The 24,502-nt window shown below is 37.7% G+C and overlaps 1 protein-coding gene across 2 annotated transcripts in view; it reads left to right on the top strand.

The window, feature by feature from the left end:
- srgap2 (SLIT-ROBO Rho GTPase activating protein 2) overlaps positions 1-24,502 on the top strand; it is a 70,164-nt gene that overhangs the window by 32,571 nt on the left and 13,091 nt on the right. For both annotated transcript variants that reach the window (XM_058055621.2, XM_058055620.2), the window contains exons 2-12: positions 5,044-5,236; positions 14,855-15,017; positions 18,851-18,913; positions 20,437-20,652; positions 20,786-20,914; positions 21,735-21,956; positions 23,119-23,220; positions 23,293-23,490; positions 23,563-23,647; positions 23,894-23,921; positions 24,195-24,225. In XM_058055621.2, coding sequence (XP_057911604.2) covers positions 5,044-5,236; positions 14,855-15,017; positions 18,851-18,913; positions 20,437-20,652; positions 20,786-20,914; positions 21,735-21,956; positions 23,119-23,220; positions 23,293-23,490; positions 23,563-23,647; positions 23,894-23,921; positions 24,195-24,225 — 1,430 coding nt within the window. The remainder of the gene's footprint in view (positions 1-5,043; positions 5,237-14,854; positions 15,018-18,850; positions 18,914-20,436; positions 20,653-20,785; positions 20,915-21,734; positions 21,957-23,118; positions 23,221-23,292; positions 23,491-23,562; positions 23,648-23,893; positions 23,922-24,194; positions 24,226-24,502) is intronic.

The raw sequence follows: 24,502 nt of genomic DNA, 5'->3' as shown, positions 1-24,502 counted from the left end.
CTGGAACCTGTAAGGTGTTTGTGATTAAATGTTCTACACCACAAAGATAACATTCAGTAAAGGGTCGTAGGTCATGTGAAGGAGGGCAGATGTTTGGCCATACAAAGCAAAAAGACCATGTAGAACTGTGTCATGGCGAAAGGAACAGTCGCTAGGATTTTGAGCTTTAAAGCGACATAGTCGAGCACCAGTGAAGTATAATCCCAGATTCAGTGCAAGACCTGCTCTCATCTGTCTGGAAAAAGTGACTGGGCTTTCTGGAGGGGGGTGGAGGCGATACATTCCACTTCACATCCCACTTCTTTCTGGCTGAGGAGATGATGACCATTACAGAGGGACCAGATCGACCTGCACCAGTCACCTCGATGGTGTCTTTTTTTTTTTTTTTTGGACCGACTCTAACAGCTTCTAAGGGCTTGACTTTTTATTACTGAAGGAAATTCAGCTAAGCAGCCAGGAACAACAATGGCTAGTGTAAGGAGCACAGGGTTCATTATGGTTGAGTCACAGAGCCATGTACTTTGTAAATGGAGTGTGCTGTTGGAAACATTTATCACAATGTGTTTCAGAATTTTGATGGAATTTAGCCCTGTTACTATACTTAATACTACTGCCACGGCCACTTACACAATCCATTTGAATCCAGTACAAAAGATGCAAGGTCTTCTTTTATGGAAAATGATGTTATGACAGTAATATGTTGTTCCAAGGGGTTATATCTTACCAACAAACATGACAAAATATCATCTTCATCACTTGTTTGTTGAAGTACTCATGGTTGGATTTGAAGTAATGAAGGCCCACCACTTCAATGGAACACAGTTTTGTAAAAAAAAAATAATAATAATAATAATCATAAAAATAAATACATATCGTTGAGTCAGCTACAGACCTGGGAGCTATAAATGTTCTTGTTTGGTTTTTCTCCAACCCTGCTCCTTAATGTTCCAGTCTTATGTGATATTTAAGGTGGCCAGAAATATTTCAGTATTGAACTAAGCAAAATTTGTTCTCAATAAGAAATCACTCCACACTCTTTATTGCTCTCCGGTTCTACCATATTTAACTTATTGTGTGGAAATATGGGCTAATAACTATATAAAAGCAATCTTCACTCGCTAAATGTACTGCAAAAAAGGTCAGTAAGGATAATTCATAATGCCGCCTACGAGAACATACTAACTCCTTATTTGTAAAATCACAAATACTTGCTGATATAGTTAATTTTCAAACAGCTAAAATAATGCCTAAGGCTAAAAATAACCAATTACCTAAAAATGTCATCCAATACTTCTCTACAAGAGAGGAGAAATATGATCTCAGGGAAGAAGTACATTTGAAACACTTCTATGCTAGGACTACGTTAAAAAGCCATAGCATTTCAGTATGTGGAATCAAACTATGGAATGGATTGAGTAAGGAAATCAAACAATGCACAACGATGAGCCAATTCAAGAAACAATACAAGCAGTTGATGTTTGCTAAATACAAGGATGAAGAGTCTTGAACCAGTCATGATGTGCTATATACAGTAAAGTCTTGTTATATCGATATCGGTTAAAACGAATTACTACTTATTACGATACTATTTTCATTTCCCGGCACATTTCTAGTCTTTTATGATATAATTAGCTCCGTTAGTACGATACACGGTTATTATGATAATCCGGTTACTAGGATGCCCTTTTCATCTCCCGCCAGCCAATTTGGTCTGCTTATATCGATACAAAAGCAGCTTAAATCAATCTTTGCTTAAGGATTTCAATACCAAAAAAGAACACAGCGAACGGCTGCTTCCAGTCAACTTTATTTTTCACACTTCCACCACCAGAGTGCAGCACACACAGCGGAAAACACCCGTCCCTCGCGCCTAGCCCTCCAGGTGGCAACACCTAGTTCCGGGGTGAATTATGTTCCAGGGTGAATTATGTCCCGGTAACCGGTAATCACTACAGCGTAAGTTTATTTTTATTTACTGTAGTACAAAATGTATTGTAGTACAAAAGCATGCTAGATACGCAATCCATGAACTCAAGGAGAAAATTACATGCCATATCAAAGATCCGCCCACCTTTTAATGCAGTTCGGCGCAGGATCGGATATATGGATAGTCCGGTTATATCGGTATTTTTTTCCGAAGGAATATCGATATAACGAGACTTTACTGTATATCACTATATTGACACTTACTATGGTACCCGTTATGTCATTGGGTGCTCATATCACCTTATTATTGAAAAAATATATATTGAAAAAAAATAAATTATTGAAGAAAAAAAATTTAACTGTATTATGGAAAGCAGGAAGTTAAAAATTAAAAAAAATTAATATATATGTATATATTAATAATTTAAAATTAAATTAAATTATTATTTTAAAAATAATAATACATTTTTTAAATTAAATAAAAAAAAATTTTTTTTTAGGAAAGCAGGAAGTGAACAAATGTAACTGTTACTGATTACTGATTGTAAAAGTACCAGATGGAGGGGTAGGATTTAATAAGCTTTGCTTCTTCCTACTCCTTTTGGACATGTGGAACTGGGAACTGATTATGGGATGCATTCAATTGTAATCTGATGCATGTTCAAATGAAATAAAACCAATACCATATTTGTTATATTGGACAAATGGATACAATACAGTGCTTCTTGGAGCCAGACGTGGACGCACACAGTTCAATTTTTATTTCCTTATTTCCTTTTATTTTTACTACATATTGCGCAAGTGTCACAGCTCTCCTTTAATTGTGTGTCACCGATGTCACCGTTTGTCTGTGGTATGCATCGTTGTCGTCCTGTGACAGCTAATTACAAGGCTGCCACTTTGTGGTTTTGTGTCACAGCCTCAGGAGGCGGGAGACAGACTCCATCCCCATCATTGACGGCGTTGTGCACATTGCTCACAAATATGCCACAACCACACACCATTACATAAGCGGAGGACGGTAACACATGTTGTCAAAGCAAATACCCACAACAGGTCATTAGCTGCGGCGTAGTCTGTGTGTATGTTTAGTGTGAGAGGCGCATCGCTACCGGCATAAGACTTTTGGGTCTTTTTCTGACGGCGTGAGACATATTGAAACAAGGGGGGGGGCGGACATATTTAGAGATTCCACTTCTCTTTGTGGTAATGAGAAGTGCACTCTCAGCCGTAAAAGCACAAAGGCAGTATCAACAGACGCTGTTGGCTCAACAAACGGGGCGCTCTCTGCTCCCTGTACGTACGGGACGGTGTATGTGTGTGTCGGGGGAACTTATTGCCGATACGAAATCAGGATGGAGGGCAAAGCACTTTGCCTCCTCTACGGTCAACGTTGTAAAGGTAGGACACACACATACATACACACACATATACACACAGATACACACATATACACACATACAGCATTGACAGGCCGCTATGAGACCGTAACATTAATCCGTCAGCTGTCGGCACTGATCCATTTGTCATTAATGTGTTTGTGCATGTGAGTGTGCACGTGGCGAATGCTTCCTGTAATACACACGATCCTCCAGAGGAGGGTTTTTTTTTTTTTTTTTCTTTATTCATTGTGATTGAATGTGTCTGAGTGGAGTCTATTAATTTGAGACCAGACTGAGAGCAGTGCGGAAGCAAAGAGGGTGGGAGGCGGGGGGGTGAAAAGTGATAAACTGTGATAATTGGCTGCCTCTGGAGATGTACATATATATGTGGAAGACATTAGGTTTATATGGATACGTGGTATAAATCCGCATAAGGGTGTTGGGATTCTAACAAAAGTGCTACAAAAGACTACATTCACACTATAGATATGATGCCAAATTGGGATCTTTGACCCCCAAAAATGCGACCATGTCCAAAAAGTGACATGCATTTGACAGACGTAAATATCGCTGCAGTATGTGCGACACTACTGATCTCATTCCCTGGGTAATACTTTGAGCTAATACTTTGTGGAAACACACTTAATGTCCATCTATCCATCTTCTATGCCACTTATACTCACTAGCGCCGCGTGTATGCTGGATCCTACACCAGCCGGGTACACCCTGGACTGGTCGCCAGTCAATCACAGGGCACATTACAGTATAGAGAAATATTCCCACTCCCATGTCCTAAAAATACTTAAAAATTTCATCCAATACTTCTCATATCACCTTGTACTTTGGTACGGGACAAAAAATTTAAAATGTAAAAAAATATTTTGTAAAAAATTTTTTAAAACATTTTAAACATTTAAAAAAATTTTAAAAACTTTTAAAAACATTTTAAAAACATTTTAAAAACATTTTTAAATGTTAAAAACATTTAAAAATTTATGATGTGCTATATATATCACTATATTGACACTTACTATGGTACCCATTATGTCTTTGTATGGTCATATCACCTGTTAAACTGTATTATGGAAAGCAGGAAGTTAAAAAGTTAAATATTAAATAAAAAAAATACAAATTTCAATTATTATTTTTTTTTCTTAAATTTGTTAAAAATTTTAATACAAAATTTAAATTAAATAAAAAAAAATTAAATTATTTTTTTAGGAAAGCAGGAAGTGAACAAATGTAACAGTTACTGATTGTAAAAGTACCAGATAGAGGGGTAGGATTTAATAAGCTTTGCTTCTTCCTACTCCTTTTGGACATGTGGAACTGGGAAGTGATTATGGGATGCATTCAATTGTAATCTGATGCATGTTCAAATGAAATAAAACCATTACCATTACCATTACATTACAGTATAGACAAATATTCCCACTCCCATTCATACCTATGGACCATTTAGAGTCATCAAGTAACCTTCACTAACACCTTTTTTCCAAGTCTTGCACCATAAAGCCTGACTTATGATGACGGATATATTGGAAATATGCAACTTGACCGTTCACATGGAGGTACAAACCAGATTTGACCTGCAGTGTGAACATTCCTGTAGCCTGAGTGGGTGTTCATGGATCTGGTCATGTTTTGTATGACCGGACTTTCTAATTCTACAACCTCAGCGAACTTCCAATGAAGATACCGTGTTCACCAAACTCGTTTCTTCCCACCTCAACAGAGATCCGTGCCCAGCTGGTGGAGCAGCTCAAATGTCTGGACCAACAGTGCGAGCTCAGGGTGCAGCTGCTGCAGGACCTGCAGGACTTCTTCAGAAAGAAGGCGGAGATCGAGATGGACTACAGCCGCAACATGGAGAAGCTGGCCGAGCGCTTCCTCACCAAGACGCGCAGTACCAAGGACCACCTTATGAAGTATGACACACAGGAACACACTCTACACACTTTCTGTGTCTAAATATCACAGATGACTTTGTGTCCTCCTGAAAAATAATAGCAAGATTGGAAAAAAAAACATTTAGTGAAAAGAATTGCAGACGTTTCCTTTTCCATTCCCTATTATTAACTCCCGAAAAAAAAACAAAAAAAAAACATCAATGTTATGGTATTTTTTTCAGTGAGATAGAAAAATAAAAGTATGTGAGAGAAAAAAGAAAATATTCTTTAACCTTCCTCTTGTGTTCGATTTCTGGTATCATCTCTTATGTTAACGGGTGGGTTTTGACCCATGTATTAAATCAGCTATAAAATACAATAAAAAGAAATAAGTTACCATCAAATTTGCTTCTCATGTCTTGGTTACCTTCTTAGGTTTCCTCATCTATTAAAATGTTGGTTTTAATACTTTTGGTGTAGGCATTTAGGCCTTTTTTTTCGCTTATACCCTTCTATTTCAATTTCCAAAAATGAACCTCAAAAGCATCATATTAATAAATTGAATTATTTTGTTATTTGGCTATTACTGAGGGATATAGAACATATCTCTTAAATCAATTAGTTTTATTTATTTTCTCATTTTAGTATTACTCACAAAAGAAACATCTATGGCAGGGGTCTCAAACATGCGGCCCGCACCATAGGACACCAATTTGATTTTCTTTATTCTTGATTTGTTTATTTTTCATCTTATTTTGTGCAGAAAAATAAAAATTAAGATATTTGAGAACAGTGGAATGTTTTATCAGAGCTTTTATTGTAGAAAATCGGAACCAAAGCACTGAAAAAGTTTGTATATTTTTCAGTTTTTAATAAATTGTTTTTTGTTTTTTTTTTGGTTTTTTTTTGGGAAAACCTGATGTGGCCCAGTCTCACCCAGACCCTAGCTCCAGTGGCCCCCAAGTAAATTGAGTTTGAGACCCCTGATCTATGGTGTTGGGGTGAATTTTGACCCATACATATTAATGTCAAAAAAAGGTAGAAAAAGTTATTGTTTTTTAGTATAAACTGAAATAAAAAAATATTGCTTTATAATCATATTATTATAACCGGGTTGAAACTGACCCTAACAATACAGTAGTCGTAATTTCAACCAAACCGTTTTAAAATGTAGTAAAAATTATTTTTTTGGTTTTATTTTGTTGTAATAGAGTTTATTGACAAAGTCAAAAAGCCTTGATGCAATAAACAAATGTTATGTGATTCTTTTTATACATTAAAATTGAAGGGGTGCCAACCCTAATACAAGGAGGAGGGTTATAATACCTCAAATTAAATAATCACACTTGAGTCTTACTACTTCCAGTAAAGCTCCAGATTATGGTTCTACTGAATGGCTGATATTTCTACATTCTCCATGTGCTCGCTGCTTTTGCTCCGTCCGGGTGCCATGTTGGAATTTCAGCTATTTTCTGGCTAAGTGTGTGCATGTTTTTTTTTTTTTTAACTAAGCTCTGTGTGTGTGTTCTATATACGTCTATTGAGTCCTTAGGGACCGCTGGTATTGGCAAACTACTGACTGCTGCAGGGTATAACCGTATTGTGCGTGCCCTTTGGCTGCCTGGCAGATGAGTCACATGGCGATGTCTCCGCAATTTGTCGCTCAAGCCTGCCGTCACGCTGAATAATTATCCCGGGCTCGGCGTTACTAAGCTGCAGTCCTTACTTAACTCATGGCAACAGCTACTCTGAATTCAGAGGGAACGCAGTATAGGATATATTTTTAAAATTTGCATTCAGTTGTCAATATGGACAAACCGGCAAGTGTGTCGTATGCCCCCCCCCCCCCGCCTCCTCACCACATCTGGTACGGTCAAGCATATCCAGGAGGGGCCCCTTTTTCTCTCTCTTGTGTATGCCTGCAAAAGGATCTCCTTTTGAGTTCTTTATCCAGTTTCACGCTGAAAATCCCCTTCTCACACTGGGCAGCACAAACGGAGAGTCAGAAGCTTGGGAGTTGAAAATATTTGCCATAAGCTGCAGAGGAACTTCTGTTCATATGCTAAAAAGTTATTGATATTTCAAGAATAAACTGCACCCCAATTTTGTCTTATACAGTAAACCTCGGATATATCGGAAATTCGCATAGTCAAGGAAAGTGCCTTTTTATAACGGATAAAATCCGATTTACGCATATACCGGATATAAATCCGATATATGAGTAAAACGGACATTTTCCGGTATACGCTTATATCGGACAAAACCAGTGGGAACAATTGAATCCGATATATCCGAGGTTTACTGTACGTGAAAAACCGTATTAGTATAATACATTTCTATGCTACAAATATTGGATCCTGGATTATTTGTTTTTCTCTTGCTAGATTTGGACATAATCCTGTCATAGCATAGTCAGTCACTTACTCCGACTGTCCTCCTAATAAACCTCCTTAGATAGGATGAGGTCACTCTTGCGGCGAAACCAACAATTAGCAAGGAAACAAACAAAGACACATCATGCTATTCTGTCCTTCCCAATCATAAAAACAGAATAATATTTTAATAAGACATTTATGTGTGTTGTTACTGGCAGGTTCAATGCCTGTTTTCCACATCTTATTAGAAATAATGTCAATATCCGCGTTTACATGGACCCAAATATTCCAACTGAATTCGGTTTATTTGCTCAAACGGAAAGTATACACCTCATTCCCAAAGAAAAGTGCCAATCCGAATATGAATATATAATCGGATTCCCGGGGGTGGAATATTCCTTTCCCCAATCCGATTGAGGTATCTTGTACCCGCTCTTCTTCTGTTGTTTATTAGCGGTTGGCAAGCAGCTTTCATGTGCATTAGCGCCATCTGTGGAACAGAATCTAAACACTCCTATACGCCATTCACAAGTCCAGTTTTATTAAAAAAAAGAAAAAAATATATCTACATAAAACAGGTGGTTAGCGCGCAGACCTCACAGCTAGAAGACCCAGGGTTCAATTCCACCCTCGGCTATCTCTGTGTGGAGTTTGCATGTTTTCCCCGTGCATGCGTGGGTTTTCTCCGGGTACTCCGGTTTCCTCCCACATTCCAAAAAAACATGCTAACTTAATTAGCCACTCTAAATTGTCCATAGGTATGAATGTGAGTGTGAATGGTTGTTTGTCTATATGGGCCCTGTGATTGGCTGGCGACCAGTCCGGGGTGTATCCCGCCTCTCGCCCGAAGACAGCTGGGATAGGCTCCAGCACCCCCCACGAGCCTCGTGAGGAAAAAGCGGTAGAAAATGAATGAATGAATGAATTTGATCTTTTCCTGTTTAAATTGATCCCGGGTGCGTTCTTTCAGCGCATGTTCGGAGCAGCTCGAGATGTTCTTCAGTTTTAAAAATGGAGGCGAGCAGTCGGCACTGGACTGCTGCAAAAAGAAATTTTTGATCCAAACTACAGTAAAGTCTCGTTATATCGATATTCTCGGGAGTCGGAAAAAATACCGATATAACCGGACTATCCATATATCCGATCCTGCGCCGAACTGCATTAAAAGTGGGCGGATCTTTGATACGGCATGTAATTTTCTCCTTGAGTTCATGGATTGCGTATCTAGCATGCTTTTGTACTACAATACATTTTGTACTACAGTAAATAAAAATAAACTTACGCTGTAGTGATTACCGGTTACCGGGACATAATTCACACCGGAACTATCGATAGGGAAGGTGTTGCCACCCGGAGGGGTAGGCGCGAGGGACGGGTGTTTTCCGCTGTGTGTGCTGCACTCTGGTGGTGGAAGTGTGAAAAATAAAGTTGACTGGAAGCAGCCGTTCGCCGTGTTCTTTTTTGGTATTGAAATCCTTAAGCAAAGATTTCGATATAAGCTGCTTTTGTATCGATATAAGCAGACCAAATTGGCTGGCGGGAGATGAAAAGGGCATCGTAGTAACCGGATTATCATAATAACCGTGTATCGTACTAACGGAGCTAATTATATCATAAAAGACTAGAAATGTGCCGGGAAATGAAAATAGTATCGTAATAAGTACTAATTCGTTTGAACCGATATCGATATAACGAGACTTTACTGTAATTTATAAACTGGATGAACGAAAAACTGGCAACACGGAGTTTTTCCAACAAGTGGAAAAAAAACTCAGGGAAATCGGTATCACGTGATGGTGATGTTTACGTTTTACTGGGCATGCCTCATTGACTATTCTGTTGGATTATAGCGGCGCATGTAGACAAGAGATTGGAATATTCCTTTCCATGTATACCATTGTTTTCGGAAAGGTCATTCAGAAAGATTTTATTCGGAAAGAGAAAAAGTCATGGTATGTAAACGTGGCTATTGATTGCATTCAGGTTACTCCTGGATTTTGGCCTTGAAATGATATTTCCCATACATCCCGAGAGATGATGCACATGTAGAAGAATGCATCCTCAGCATCGGTACTAATAAAAAATAAAATGATCACAGTGAATTTTTGTTAATGATTTAATCACATCGGATTGCTCATTCCAGTGACAAACTGCGGTTGCGAGTTTCTGCCAATTGATTTGGATAAGAGCTTGGTCTTATTAGGGGGAGAAAAAAAAAAAAAAGAAATGACTTCCCAGTCAGTAGCGTTGCCAAAACGACATCTCTTTTAGTCGTTTATTTCAAGTTGTTCTTGCCAGCTGTTCAGAATCAATTTCTAAAAAGCTTTCAGAATTCCTGCTCGTTAGCTTAATGGATCGTGGGCGTGAAACCTGCAAAGAACTGCCCTTGAATTATTTGTGTTGAGAAACACAATTCATATACTATTATAAATGAATATATTTAGGATTGATTTTACATGCAATTATTGCAATTTAATTAATCTGTCCATATTTTGATTCTTCAGAAAGTACTCATGTTAAGCTTAGATGTATCGCAACCATCGATGTGGCCCATTTATGTATTCACATGTGGTCACATAAGAGTCATCCGGTTGAAGTCGTTAAAAAAAAAAAAAAAAAAAAAAGCCAGAAGCAACGCTCCAGCTAATGTTATGTTCTTTGATCCTGACTGTAAACGACCGTTTAGCATTTCCCTCTAATGTGACTCACTGCCGTCACCTGACTCGCGACGGCCCACGAAAGCGCACCATGTGATCTTCCAAAAGACGCCAATGACATTTCTGTTCTGTTTACGTTGTGATGACCCAGGGCCCGACAGTGCCATGGTGATCTGGAGTGGGTTCAGGTTGTCACATGGGAGCAGGGTGGACAGTCGGTTGAGCAAATAGAGGAAGCTGCTGGGGGGGTTGCGTAATTGGTGAAGTTAGAAGCACCGGAAAGTGAGCAGACAGAAAAGGGTGGTCAAGTGTCTATGGAGCTGCATCTGGAATTGACCCTTTGTCCTTATAAATGCTGCTATTTAAAGTATACACTACAATTTTTTTTGTTTTCACAAACATTTTTATCCATTTTACAAACAATTAGAATTAATCAGTTTATTTTCAAAGAAGGATGTACATTTTTGCATAGAGGCCTACTATCAACAACTGTCAGTCATCTGCATCAATCTCCTGGTATGGCTGCTAAACCAACTTCATCATTTTATAAGGCTAATAGATTATTAGAAAACCCATGTAAAAATCTAAACCAGGGGTCTCAAACTCAATTTACCTGGGGGCCACTGGAGCTAGGGTCTGGGCAAGGCAAAAAACAAAAAAACAAAAAACAAAAAAAAAACGCATTTATTAAAAACAGAAAAAAAACTTTTTCAGTGCTTTGGTTCCATTTTCTACAATAAAAGCTCTGATAAAACATATATAAAATATCTTAATTTTTATTTTTCTGCACAAAATAAGATGAAAAATAAATAAACAAATCAAGAATAAAGAAAATAAATCAATCAGTAATAAATAAATATAATAATAATAATAAAACGGCAAATAATAACTTAAGAAACCACATATAGTTGGTGGGTAGACAAATTATTTTTTTCAAAACACGACTATAGTCACATTTATACTCTTTTTATTTACAACATATTTTGCACAACTGCAGGGTCTTGAGACACATGCTAACTCGCAAACTAGAGAGCTAGCGACCTAAACGGTAGCCTTCAAGTTATTTCCTTTAAACTTAAATAGCCAGAAACTTACCACTTCCACACGGATAGGGAGGATAACTATTAACAGTTATTTAACCTTTAACATGAACATTAATCAAACGTAATATTTTTTTTCTGGGTACATGATACCATACAGCATCCATATCAAACTTTACATTAAACTTTCATATCAAGGCGGGGGCCTCAAACTGGTGTCCTGCGGGCCACATTTGGCCGGCGGGCCGCGTGTTTGAGACCCCTGATCTAAACTAAAATCTCTTACCATGCTGTTAACTACTCCCTTCAGAGAGCAGCACAAACCGGGTCTAACAAGGACAGAAAAACGCTGCACAAGTGTGCAAGAAGACAAGTATCTGAGAGTGTGTAGTTTAAGACAAAGACGCCTCACAGGCGCACTTATATATACCAGCAATAAAAGTGACTAATAGATGACTTAATGTGATTGGCTGGCGACCAATGCAGTGTGTACCTCGCCTAAAGACAGCTGGGATAGGCTCCAGCACGCCTGTGACTATCAGTATAGAAAATGAATGAATGTTACAATGTGAAGTCAAATAAAATGTATTTAAAAATGTAGAGTAGCTTTTGGAAACGCTAGTTTTGATACGATAAGTCATTTTTTAAGGTTAACATTGGAACAGACTAGAATAAAACAGCGTCCGCATGGCTCTTCTGTCCCCCCCCCGCCCGACCACTCGGTCTTAATTAGTCTTAAAAGTGATGTTAGGTGTTCATTGATCCATTTAATTTGTAATTAATTTTGTAAATTATTCTCTATATAATGTAATTTTGGAAGGGATTTGTTTGATTTTTTTTTTGGATTTCTGCTGGTTTTTGTTTCACCTTTTGGAACAGATTAATGAGAAAAATCGAGATTTCACTGTACTTGCTTTCTAAGCTTTTCTAGAAAGTCAACAGTCATTGACTTGATTAGTTTACATGTGGAAGAACATCATAATAGAGTAAAAAAAAAAATAGCTTTTAGCCCGCAATCTTCTTCCTGACATCACATTACAGCACATATTTCATCACATGGTCAGCGACTCCCAGTACCATCCAATCACATCATCGTCTATATGACTCACACTTAACCCCCCCTGGACAACATCTCCACCCTCAATGACTTCTTCTGTCCGTCTGACCCTGCGCTCGCGATGACCCCCTGCTTCTGTTTGTCAGTCATTAGAAATGCCTCGCTGCCATTTGCATCTTCTGCCCAGTTAATGCTCCTCTTAACACACAAAGGGTCTCAGTCATCCGCTTACACTCATAATCCATTTTACTGACTAGATTATCCGTGGATCATCCATAACCCGTAGTGGACATGGATAAGACGGGCCTCCAGCCAAGATGATTTGATTCAGAGATGGATCTGGATCACATAATGATGTTTTTGTATTAATGTTCATGAAGTGAAACCTATATTAGTTCTGTGAAACACTTAAATAAGATCATGATTATAAGGAACATTTATGGAAAAGATAATGCCGCTTTGTCACTTTAGTTATTTAACAATATGTGATATGCATTCAATAATTGTATTACTTAACTTAAAGATACAATTGTCAGTATGATGCTGCACAATTCCACGCAACTTATTCAGTTTCCATTCAACTCCATGTAATTCATTTAATGCAGGCTACTTTTATGGTAGGCTATTTATCTTGAAGCTACGTAGTCGATCTGGGAAAAAAAAAAAAAAAAAAGGTCCTGAATTTTGCAGAAGCGGTTATGTGCTGGCAAAGGTCTACTTCCGTGCAGCTGCACAAGTGGCGTTCAAGGAGTATTGAAAAAAAATCCTTGAAACCGGCAACAAAGAAATCATTTAACCTGGATGTTCAGTGAAGTGGAACGTAAAGTGTTGGGGCCATTTTTTCCTATTCTCAGACTGCTAGTTAAAAAAAAAAAAAAAAAAAAACACACACTTGAGCTCTATTGTGAATTGATTGTGTGATTGATTGAGTGTAAGTGATGGGAACCAGCTGAGTCACTGTTAATTCATTCTTGGCTAGTTTGCCATCTTTTCTGATTGATTGGGTGTTATTGATCGTTACCAGCAGAGGCGCTGTTGATTCGGACTCAACTAGTTTGCAGTCTAACCAAGAAAAATACTGAAACGTTAAAAAAGCCATAGCATTTCAGTATGCGGAATCAAACTATGGAATGGATTGAGTAAGGAAATCAAACAATGCACAACGATGAGCCAATTCAAGAAACAATACAAGCAGTTGATGTTTGCTAAATACAAGGATGAAGAGTCTTGAACCAGTCATGATGTGCTATATATATCACTATATTGACACTTACTATGGTACCCATTATGGCATTGGATGCTCATATCACCTCCTACTTCGGTACGTGACAAAAAATAAATTAAAAATTAATTTAATTAAAAAAAATTAAATTACATTTTTTTTTAATTTTATTAATTTTTTTAATTTTTTTTTTTGATTAAATTAATTTAACCAGTCATATTGACAGTTACTATGGTACCCATTATGTCATTGTATGGCCATATCACCTTGTACTTTGGTACGTGACAAAAATAAAAAATTAAGAAAAATAAAAACAAATTAAATAAAATTAAAATAAATAAAAAATTATTAAAATTTTTTTATGAATTTTAATTAATTATTAAATAAAAAAATAACAAAGGCAGGAGGTGAACAAATGTAACAGATGCAGGGGTAGGATTTAATAAGCTTTGCTTCTTCCTACTCCTTTTGGACATGTGGAACTGGGAACTGATTATGTGATGCATTCAATTGTAATCTGATGGACGTTCAAATGAAATAAAATCATTACTATATTACCATTACCAATATGACGTAGAAGTTGGATCCATTTTCGACTCCTCGCTCAATACGACACCGGCATGGAAATAGGAGTTCAGAACATTCAGAAACAGATTCTTCCATCCATTGAGACGATATAACATTTGCTACATTGCTCTTCTTAATACCCAATAGAACCAGAGACCATCTTAATGCTCTAGTTATGATCATAGACTTTATGCAATCATATCTAAAAGAGTGTCTAATTTTGTTGATTCATGTCTTACCGTCACACAAATGGCCTCAATGAAGGGGAGTGCAACATTCACTCTTTAAGAGCAGCTTCCGACTCTTTTTTTGTCATCTCATTATTCCTTTCTTCTCTCTAACAGCTGTGCTTTTTGGGGGAGCCTCACCACTTCCTGCTGGGTTTTGTACCCTGGCTGAATCCCCTGTTTGGGTTGGCTTACTAGCCCAATGTGTGTGTGTGTGTGTGGGGGGGGGGGGGGGGGAGAGCCAGGGGGGTGGCTGTTTTCTGTAGAAATCTGTCTGGGCGTTCTCTCCTTCCATGCCTGTTATTCCAATGCTGGTTTCATCTTGATGAAAAACAGCATGCTTTGCCATGAACTTGTTTCCAACTTTAACAAGCGGTATTGTGCATCGGTTAACAGGATGAAAAGGGGAATTAAAAAAAAAAAAAAAAAAAAGATTAAAGCAGCTTAATGCGCTTTTATTCTTGATTACGCCTTAACACTCTTTTTCCCGTCCTTGTCACGCCGCCGTACAGGAAGGAGCAGAGCATCCTGTCGCCAGTGAACTGCTGGAACCTGTTGTTGCTTCAGGTGAAGAGGGAGAGCCGAGACCACGCCACACTGTCCGACCTCTACCTCAACAACATCATTCCTCGTTTTGCGCAGATTAGTGAAGACTCGGGACGCCTCTTCAAAAAGGCAAGGCTCTCATACATCATCTGTAGTAACATACATTGCACCTTAATACGCTGGAGGGACCGGGACTGGTGGCCAGCCAATCACAGGGCACATATAGACAAACAACCATTCACACTCACATTCATACCTATGGACAATTTGGAGTCGCTAATTAACCTAGCATTTTTTTTTTTTTTTTTGGAATGTGGGAGTACCCGGAGAAAACCCGCTCATGCACGGGTAGAACATGCAAACTCCACACAGAAAATGGTCTAAGGTGGAATTGAACTCGGGTCTCCTAGCTGTGACGCCTGCGTGCTAAGCTCTAATAATGTTTACAAATATTTAGAATAGGTTTTCTATGCTCTAACTACAAAAATAAAGTAGTTCCTGGTAAAGAATGCAATACATTTTGGTGCAAATCTGGATAAAGGAGGCAGAGACGTCGCATGTTGTGTAATGAATGAACACATTAGAATTGCCACCACATAAATTTAACAAATAAACACAAATACTGCAATATCCAATACATATTGACATGCCGTATTTATTTTATTTAAACATTACATATCAGCAAAATACTCCAAAATCATGACCAATGGAGGGAAGACACCGACTGCAGACGTAATAACTGAGCTAGCAAGTTTGTTGCTAAATGGAACGACGTCATCACACACGGAAAAAAAAAACGATGCCGATAAGAACCTAAAGCTCAAATTATTGATTTTAAGTCACAAAAGAACTCTTTGCTGCACGGTGTTTGAGTGGTTAGCGCACAGGCCACAGAGCTAGGAGACTGTTCTCCCCGTGCATGTATAGGTTTTCTCCGGGTACTCCGGTTTCCTCCCACATTCCAAAAACATGCTAGGTTAATTAGCGATTCCAGAACATCCATAGGTATGAATGTGAGTGTGAATGGTTGTTTGTCTATATTGACATTTATGGAAAAAGGGAAGTGCATTGCCCTGTCTGTATTTTACTAGAAACAAGGTTCAGTATGTTTATGAACACTAGTCTGTGTTCTCATATCACTTGTACAGAATTAGTTTCATTTTAGACAGCCTTAATCTTTCCAGGTTTAAGGTGACAACATTTGAAATTGCACTTTTAAAATCCACTTCAGGCTCAGTGATTTGAGCCAAACAAACGCCGCCATATTTTTGCCCAGATGGGAATTTGAGTTAAGAATCAAAGAGGACTCGGGTTTAAAGGACCGAGCCTAGTAAAAGAATGTCACCAGTCTAGTAAAGAAAGGTTGGTGTGTATTCAAGGTAATGGAGCAGTTCCCATTTTTTTCCATTTATACACCTCTTTAACTAGAGCAGGAGTCAGCAACCCACGGCAAAAAAAGTAACAATTAATTTAATAAAAAAAAAATTAACTTACATTTTTTTAAATTTAATTAATTTTTTAATTATTTTTTTAATTAAATTAATTTAACCAGTCATATTGACAGTTACTATGGTACCCATTATGTCATTGTATGGCCATATCACCTTGTACTTTGGTACGTGACAAAAATAAAGAAAAATAAAAACAAATTAAATAAAATTAAAATAAATTAAAAATTATTAAAAATAAATTTTAATACATTTTAATTAATTAATTAAATAAAAAAATAACAAAGGCAGGAGGTGAACAAATGTAACAGATGCAAGGGTAGGATTTAATAAGCCTACTCCTTTTGGACATGTGGAACTGGGAACTGATTATGGGATGCACTCAATTGGAATCTGATGGACGTTCAAATGAAATAAAATCATTACTATTACCATTACCAATATTACATAGAAGTTGGATTCATTTTCGACTCCTCACTCAATGCAACACCGGCATGGAAATAGGAGTTCAGAACATTCGGAAACAGATTCTTCCATCCATCAAGACGATATAACATTTGCTACATTGCTCCTCTTAATACCCAATAGAACCAGAGACCATCTTAATGCTCTAGTTATGATCATAGACTTTATGCAATCATATCTAAATGATGACTGAGTTTCTGTTTGATTCCATCTTGTGGTTCATGTCAGTCGTAAGAAAGATGCTGTTAGTGAAGCAACTCCCGAGTCAAAGAGTATGAAGCAGCAGGACACGTGGCCTAATGAAGCACCCTCGTTATTGTCTTACCCGTTTTCTGTTCCAGTCTTGTGGAGCCAGACAGATGAGCGTAGGCCTGACTAGAGGTTCAGAGGTCAAGATTCCCAGTTGATGGATAGGATGGCTCAAACCATTGCTGATTGCTTTTAGATTGTTTTAGTCTGACCGGCGGGCGTGGCAACCTCACTTATCCCGTTACATCAGTTTTTTTTTTTTTTTTTTGCTGCGGCATCGTAAATCCTCCTTTCTGTCGCCATCTTTCTCCACAAGCATTCATCCCACTCATCCTCATTCTGACCTTTTGTCTGTTATTCAAAGTAATCTTCCCAGTTTGTTTTTCCCGTATTCCTAGACAAACGTTTAGCCTCTATGCATCTTATTTTTCTACTAACCGATTCCTGAGTTGCTCTTTGTATCAAAGCATGCAAATATTATATATCAAAAGTACACTCCTCCCATAATAAAAACAATCAATATTGAATATATTATTGTGGTAATATCAGTAATAGTTCATATCACTCTGACAGTGTTAATCAAAGAAGCCATGTCGGTTTATCCGTCTCGTGCAACCAGTCATCAGTCACTCGGGATCCTCCCTCTCAGCTTTCCATTGACCGGCCTCGTTTCCTTGCATCATATCCATCAAGTCCACTGCCGCCTTACTCGTTATACCCGTCAGTCCCTCCATGCTCGATCGCCTGTCCTGACTGATGAGACCGTTGCTTAACATCACGCCGGAGTTGGTTTGCTAGTTTACGGGACAAACAATGCAAAATTGCTGTATGTAGTCTTGCTAATGACTAGGGCTGACTTTGACTAAGGATTTAAATCAGGGGTCTCAAACATGCGGCCCGTGGGCCAAATGTGGCCCGCAGGACACTAGTTTGAGGCCCCCGCCTTGATATGAAAGTTTAATGTAAAGTTTGATATGTATGGTATCATGTACCCAGAAAAAATTATTACGTTTGATTCATGTTCATGTTAAAGGTTAAATAACTGTTAATAGTTATCCTCCCTAACCATGTGGAAGTGGTAATTTTTTGGCGATTTAAGTTTAAAGGAAATAACTTGAAGGCTACCGTTTAGGTCGCTAGCTCTCTCGTTTGCGAGTTAGCATGTGTCTCAAGACCCTGCAGTTGCGCAATATGTTATAAGTATAAATGTGACTATAGTCGTGTTTTGTCATGTCTACAGGGCTCTAATAATGCTTTGTTCATTTTAATCTGAAAAAAATTTGTCTACCCACCAACTATATGTGGTTTCTTAATTTTTAATTATTTGACGTTTTATTATTATTATTATATTTATTTATTACTGATTGATTGATTTTCTTTATTCTTGATTTGTTTATTTATTTTTCATCTTATTTTGTGTAGAAAAATAAAAAGTAAGATATTTGAGAACAGTGGAATGTTTTATCAGAGCTTTTCTTGTAGAAAATCGGAACCAAAGCAAAGTTTATTCATTTTTCAGTTTTTAATAAATGCGTTTGTTTTTTTTTTTTTTGAAAACCTGATGCGTAAATAAATAGGCTCAGCAGCACCCGTGGCCACCCCTCGTGTAGTCAGAATGGTACAATCTGGATCACATGACTATTTTAGAGTTCGCCTGTGAGATTGATGGTTGAATCACACTCCTGGATCAAATTGTCCAATACTCTACTATCCTAAGGCACCCCCATTAATGACGCTGCAACTAATTGTCAATAAGCTGCTTGTTCACGGTGATTAACTCATTCTAATCTGTCTCTCCAGAGCAAAGAGGTTGGCGTGCAGCTGCAAGAGGACTTGATGAAAGTTCTCAATGAGCTCTATTCGGTAAGACAAAGCACTTCTGTCGCATTACAAAGATGATGATTTTTAAAAGTGTAAGTCAAGGAAGTAAATGCAGTATGTGGAATAAAAAACTATGGAATGGATTGAGTAAGGAAATCAAACAATGCACAACGATGAGCCAATTCAAGAAACAATAAAAGCAGTTGATGTTTGCTAAATACAAGGATGAAGAGTCTTGAACCAGTCATGATGTGCTATATATATCACTATATTGACACTTACTATGGTACCCATTATGGCATTGGATGCTCATATCACCCCGTACTTTTCCCGTACTTTGGTACGGGACAGAAACAGAAATTAAATTAAATTAAATTAAATTAAATTAAATTAAATTAAATTAAATTAAATTTTTTAACTTTTTTAAAAATTAAATTAAATTACATTTTTAAAATTAAATTGAAATAAATTAAACTTTTTTTAAAATTAAATTACATTTTTTTATTAAATTATTTTTTTAATTAAATTACATTTTTTAAATTAAATTATTTTTTTTATTAAATTAAATTTCTTAATTAAATTAAATTACATTTTTTAAATTAAATTAAATTACATTTTTTAAATTAAATTACATAAAAAATGTAATTTAATTACATTACATTTTTTAAATTAAATTACATTTTTTTTTTAATTAAATTAATTTTTTTAAATTAAATTACATTACTTTATTTATTAAATTACATTTGGAAAGCAGGAAGTGAACAAATGTAACAGTTACTGATTGTAAAAGTACCAGATGGAGGGGTAGGATTTAATAAGCTTTGCTTTTTCCTACTTCTTTTGGACATGTGGAACTGGGAACTCATTATGGGATGCAACCATTACCATTACCAAATGCAGATTTCAATGGTGATATTTTTATGCGGGGTTAAAAAAAAAAAACACCAACCACTTAAGTACTGGAAAACTGCAGTAGTGTCTGTCCATGACAATGTTGGACATAACACAGACAACACAAATCATCCATGATTCATTCTGTTGCAGATCTACTTGACTTGTGGTCTGCAAACCCTTAGATGACATTAGAATGGCCTTCAACTGTTCTGTTCACACTTTTTATTTATTTATTTGTTACATAAATGGTTGTCTCACGCTGTCAGGAGCATCACAAAGTCTACTTACTTCCACATGTGTCCGTGGTGACGCACGTTCTGTGTTTAGCTTTACCTCATGTCACCAGTTCTAGTTTGTAACTTATAAATAAATCTGCTTTAAATGACGTGCATATGCGCTCTCATAAACAAAGCGGTGACTAAAACCGGGGAGTTGGGAGCGGAATGGTGTAATGATGGCTGTGGTGCAACTAGGGCTGAGCAAGCTTGATTCAGCACTTTCATGTGTTTGACCACCGTGTCCAAAGTAGAGTAGAACCAGTTTGTGACTCCTTTCGCACAAAAAAAGAAAAAAGTGGAATTCTCCATCATTTTCCCAAAGGCACACTTATGAGCTGTGGAAAAAAAACAACCGTGTCAGTCATGTTTTCCGACAATTCCTACTGTTCCCAGGTGATGAAGACGTACCACATGTACAACACCGACAGCATCAATGCAGAGTCCAAGCTCAAGGAGGCGGAGAAGCAGGAGGAGAAACAGATGGGGCGCTCCAGTCGCCAAGACGATCGCCAGACACCGCGCTCGCCAGACACGCTCGCCAGCATCAAGGCTGACGACAAACCCATCCGCCGCTCCAGTGTCAAAAAAATCGAAAAGATGAAGGAGAAGGTGAGAAGTCAACATGTTAGTGAGTGTTTCTCATGGAACATTTATGACCGAACTGTCAACAGCGACATGCTATGCATCCGTCCCTTGTTCTTCACCTCATTGTCCCATCATCTTCTGTGCTCCGTTCCATCAGAGACAAGCCAAGTACACGGAGAACAAGCTGAAGGCCATCAAGGCCAGGAACGAATACCTGCTCGCTCTTGAGGCCACCAATAGCTGCGTCTTCAAATATTACATCCATGACCTCGCCGACATTATTGACGTGAGTATGAAAACATTACTTTGCTGTTTCGGTGGACAGCAGGTTTTTTTGGAATTTGCATGTTTTTTGAAAACATGCGGCGGAGGCAAAATGCAGTGCGTTATTGCGCTGCAACCAGCAGAGGCGCTGTTGAGTCCATCTAAGCAAGTTTTCTGTCTAAAGAAGCACACATTCATTCATTCATTTTCTACCACTTATTCTCACGAGGGTCGCGGCCGTGCTGGAGCCTATCCCAGCTGTCTCCTACACCCCGGACTGGTGGCCAGCCAATCACAGGGCACATATAGACAAACAACCATTCACACTCACATTCATACCTATGGACAATTTGGAGTCGCTAATTAACCTAGCATTTTTTGGAAAACTCCACACAGAGATGCCCGAAGGTGGAATCGAACTCGGCCACCGTGCAGCCCAGAAGCACACATGTGAAGCATTATTTTGATGAATGTGATAAATTCAGAACATTAAGGAAGAAAAAAAAACCTCTCAATAGGTTGAGTAATGCTGTGGAGTACTGTACATTGGGGTTGTTTCTGTTGTAAATTTAGTTCTAATAAAATTATTAAGTAAGTATTTATTATATATTAGTATATATTTTATAAGTATATAGTATATTATATAGTATATTAGTATATATTTTATAAGTATTTTCTGGACTATAAGAGTATAAGTCGGAGCTCCGGAGTATAAGTCGCACAAGGCAAAAAAATATCATATCATAATAAAATAACAATAATAATATATAATAAATAATATAATATATAATATAATAATACGTATCTTCAATCAAACTATGCGTATTTCTTTGCGTGTGCAGTGCTGTGACCTGGGCTACCACGCCAGCCTTCACCGCGCCTTGAGGACCTACTTGTCTGCAGAACAGAACGTGGAGACGTCCAAGCACACCGGTTTGGAGACCCTAGAAGGGGCGGCAGAGAGCCTGGAGCCCAATGGGGACAAACAGAAGCTGATGGAGACCTACAACAACGTATTCTGCCCTCCAGCTCGCTTTGACTTCCAGTCGCATATGGGAGACACGGTAATATGTTGTTTTGGATGGAACACTAGTCACAGATACATGGACCCAAATATTCCAATTGCATTCGGTTTATTTGCTGAAACAGAAAGAATGTAACATTTGTTTACACCTCATTCCCAAAGAAAAGTGCCAATCCGAATGAATATATAGTCGGATTCACGGAGGGTGGAATATTCCTTTCCCCAATCCGATTGAGGTATCTTGTAGCCGCTCAAACGGAAAGTTGTCAGGGTGCGTTCTTCTTCGTGGTGTTTTTCTTCTTCTGTTGTTTATTGGCGGTTGGCAAGCAGCTTTCGTGTGCATTACCTGTGGAACAGAATCTTATTAATTATTTAATGATTCAAATATTATATTTTATATATTCATTATTAATTATAATTTATATTATATATATATATATATTAAATTTTATTTTAAAAAATTTATTAGCGGTTGGCAAGCAGCTTTCGTGTTATATTTTATATGTTAATTATTAATTATAATTTATATTATATTATATATTATATATATATATTTATATTACATTTTATAATTTTTTATTAGCGGTTGGCAAGCAGCTTTTGTGTTATATTTTATATGTTAATTATGAATTAGAATTTATATTATATTATATATATATTAAATTTTATAATTTTTTATTAGCGGTTGGCAAGCAGCTTTTGTGTTATATTTTATGTTAATTATTAATTATAATTTATATTATATATATTATATATATATTTTTTATATTAAATTTTATAATTTTTATTAGCAGTTGGCAAGCAGCTTTTGTGTGCATTACCGCCACCTGTGGAACAGAATCTTATTAATTATTTAATGATTAAAATATTATATTTTATATATTCATTATAATTTATATTATATTATATATATTATATATTAATTTGTATTTTATATAAAATTTTATATTTTTTATTAGAAAACAAAATATATATCTACGTAAAACATGTACCGAGTTTAATTATAAAATATTAAATGTAAACGTGGCTACTGTGAATGTGTAACCTGTAACCTTGTAAATACCATAATTATATTAACCTATAATATTCTATGTAAATATGTATAGTAGTATTCCCCTTCATATGTCAACTTTATGTACTATTTCTGTACTTTGTAACTTTATAATGACGTCAAATAACTAACATACTTTGTGGCGATGCAGATGGGAGTGGTGTGCGCTCAGCAGCCACTAGAAGGTGAGCTTCTCCAGAGGTGTCAGCAGCTCCAGTCCCGTCTCTCCACGCTAAAGATAGAGAACGAAGAGGTTTGGCCACGCCCTTTATTTATACTCGATGAGGATCCGAGTCGTCGCTTCATTCTTCCTGTTCCTCATCAGGTGAAGAAGACCATGGAGGCCACTCTGTCCACCATACAGGACATGGTGACCGTGGAGGATTATGACGTGTCCGAGTGCTTCCACCACAGCAACAGCATGGAGTCTGTCAAGTCCACTTTCAGTGAATCCTACCTGAGCAAGCCAAGCCTCGCCAAGAGGCGTGCTAACCAACAGGAAACGGAACAGTTCTACTTCACGGTCAGTGGCAGGTCACAGCAAGAGTGGGGGTGGGATTTACTGATTCTATGTGGAACCTGAACTTTTTTGTAGAAGCTGAAGGAATTTCTTGAAGGTAGGAACCTGATCACCAAGCTGGAGGCCAAGCATGACCTCATTCAGAAGACCATAGGAGAGAGTGAGTGTCCTTCATACCTTCTTAGACACGTACTATATGGGGAGGTCACAGCGACCATATGTGGCTGCAGATGTACCGGCGTGGAAGGGGGAATAGGGGGGGGGTTCTTCCTCAGGAAATGTCAGTATTTCCGCAGCTGAGCAGGAAAAGCGTTTGTGTCCTCCTGTCTCACATTTGGACTCGACTTTAACCGACTTACTCTCTGACCCCCCGGCCATGTCCTGTTTCTCCCCCCCACACTTTTAGGTCAGAAGACTGACTGTTGCCTTGCCAGGTACGTGAGACCAGTAAAGGAAGTGCATGAAAAACACACAAAAACACCAACACAATCACGGCTCCATACGCCATAGTCGGGTTTCAAACTCCATTTCTTGGCACTCAGGCCTATTATTTGCCTTCTCGCTGTTTAAAGATATTCTCGACATATGTGTCCGTGTGTAAAATAAAGTGTTACCAGAGTTGGGTGCTTATAAATAGGATCACTCTGGAGGCTTAATGACAGACTGCTCTCTCTCTCTCTCTCTCTCTTGCTCGCTCGCTCTCGTAGTGGACGGAGAAATTCTGCAGTACGGAAACAGGTAATTATCTGTCATAAGTGTGTGTGTGTTTCTGTGTTTTTATATTTTTTCAAAGCCGACACACAGATGTGTGTATCTGGAATAGAGTTAATATATGCTCACACCCATGCAGTATTAAATAAGGTGATCAAAACATTGCAGAAGCGCCCCCTTGTGGCATATTTCTATATACGGCATATTCATTCATTCATTTTCTACCGCTTTTCCTCATGAGGGTCGCAAAGGGGGGTGCTGGATCCTATCCCAGCTGTCTTCCAGCGAGAGGAGGGGGTACACC

This window comes from Doryrhamphus excisus, linkage group LG18 (genome assembly GCF_037039965.1).
Source record: "Doryrhamphus excisus strain RoL-2023G ecotype Guam linkage group LG18, RoL_Dexc_Guam_v1.1, whole genome shotgun sequence".
Lineage (NCBI taxonomy): Eukaryota > Metazoa > Chordata > Actinopteri > Syngnathiformes > Syngnathidae > Doryrhamphus > Doryrhamphus excisus.
This window is presented reverse-complemented; position numbering and strand designations above follow the sequence as displayed.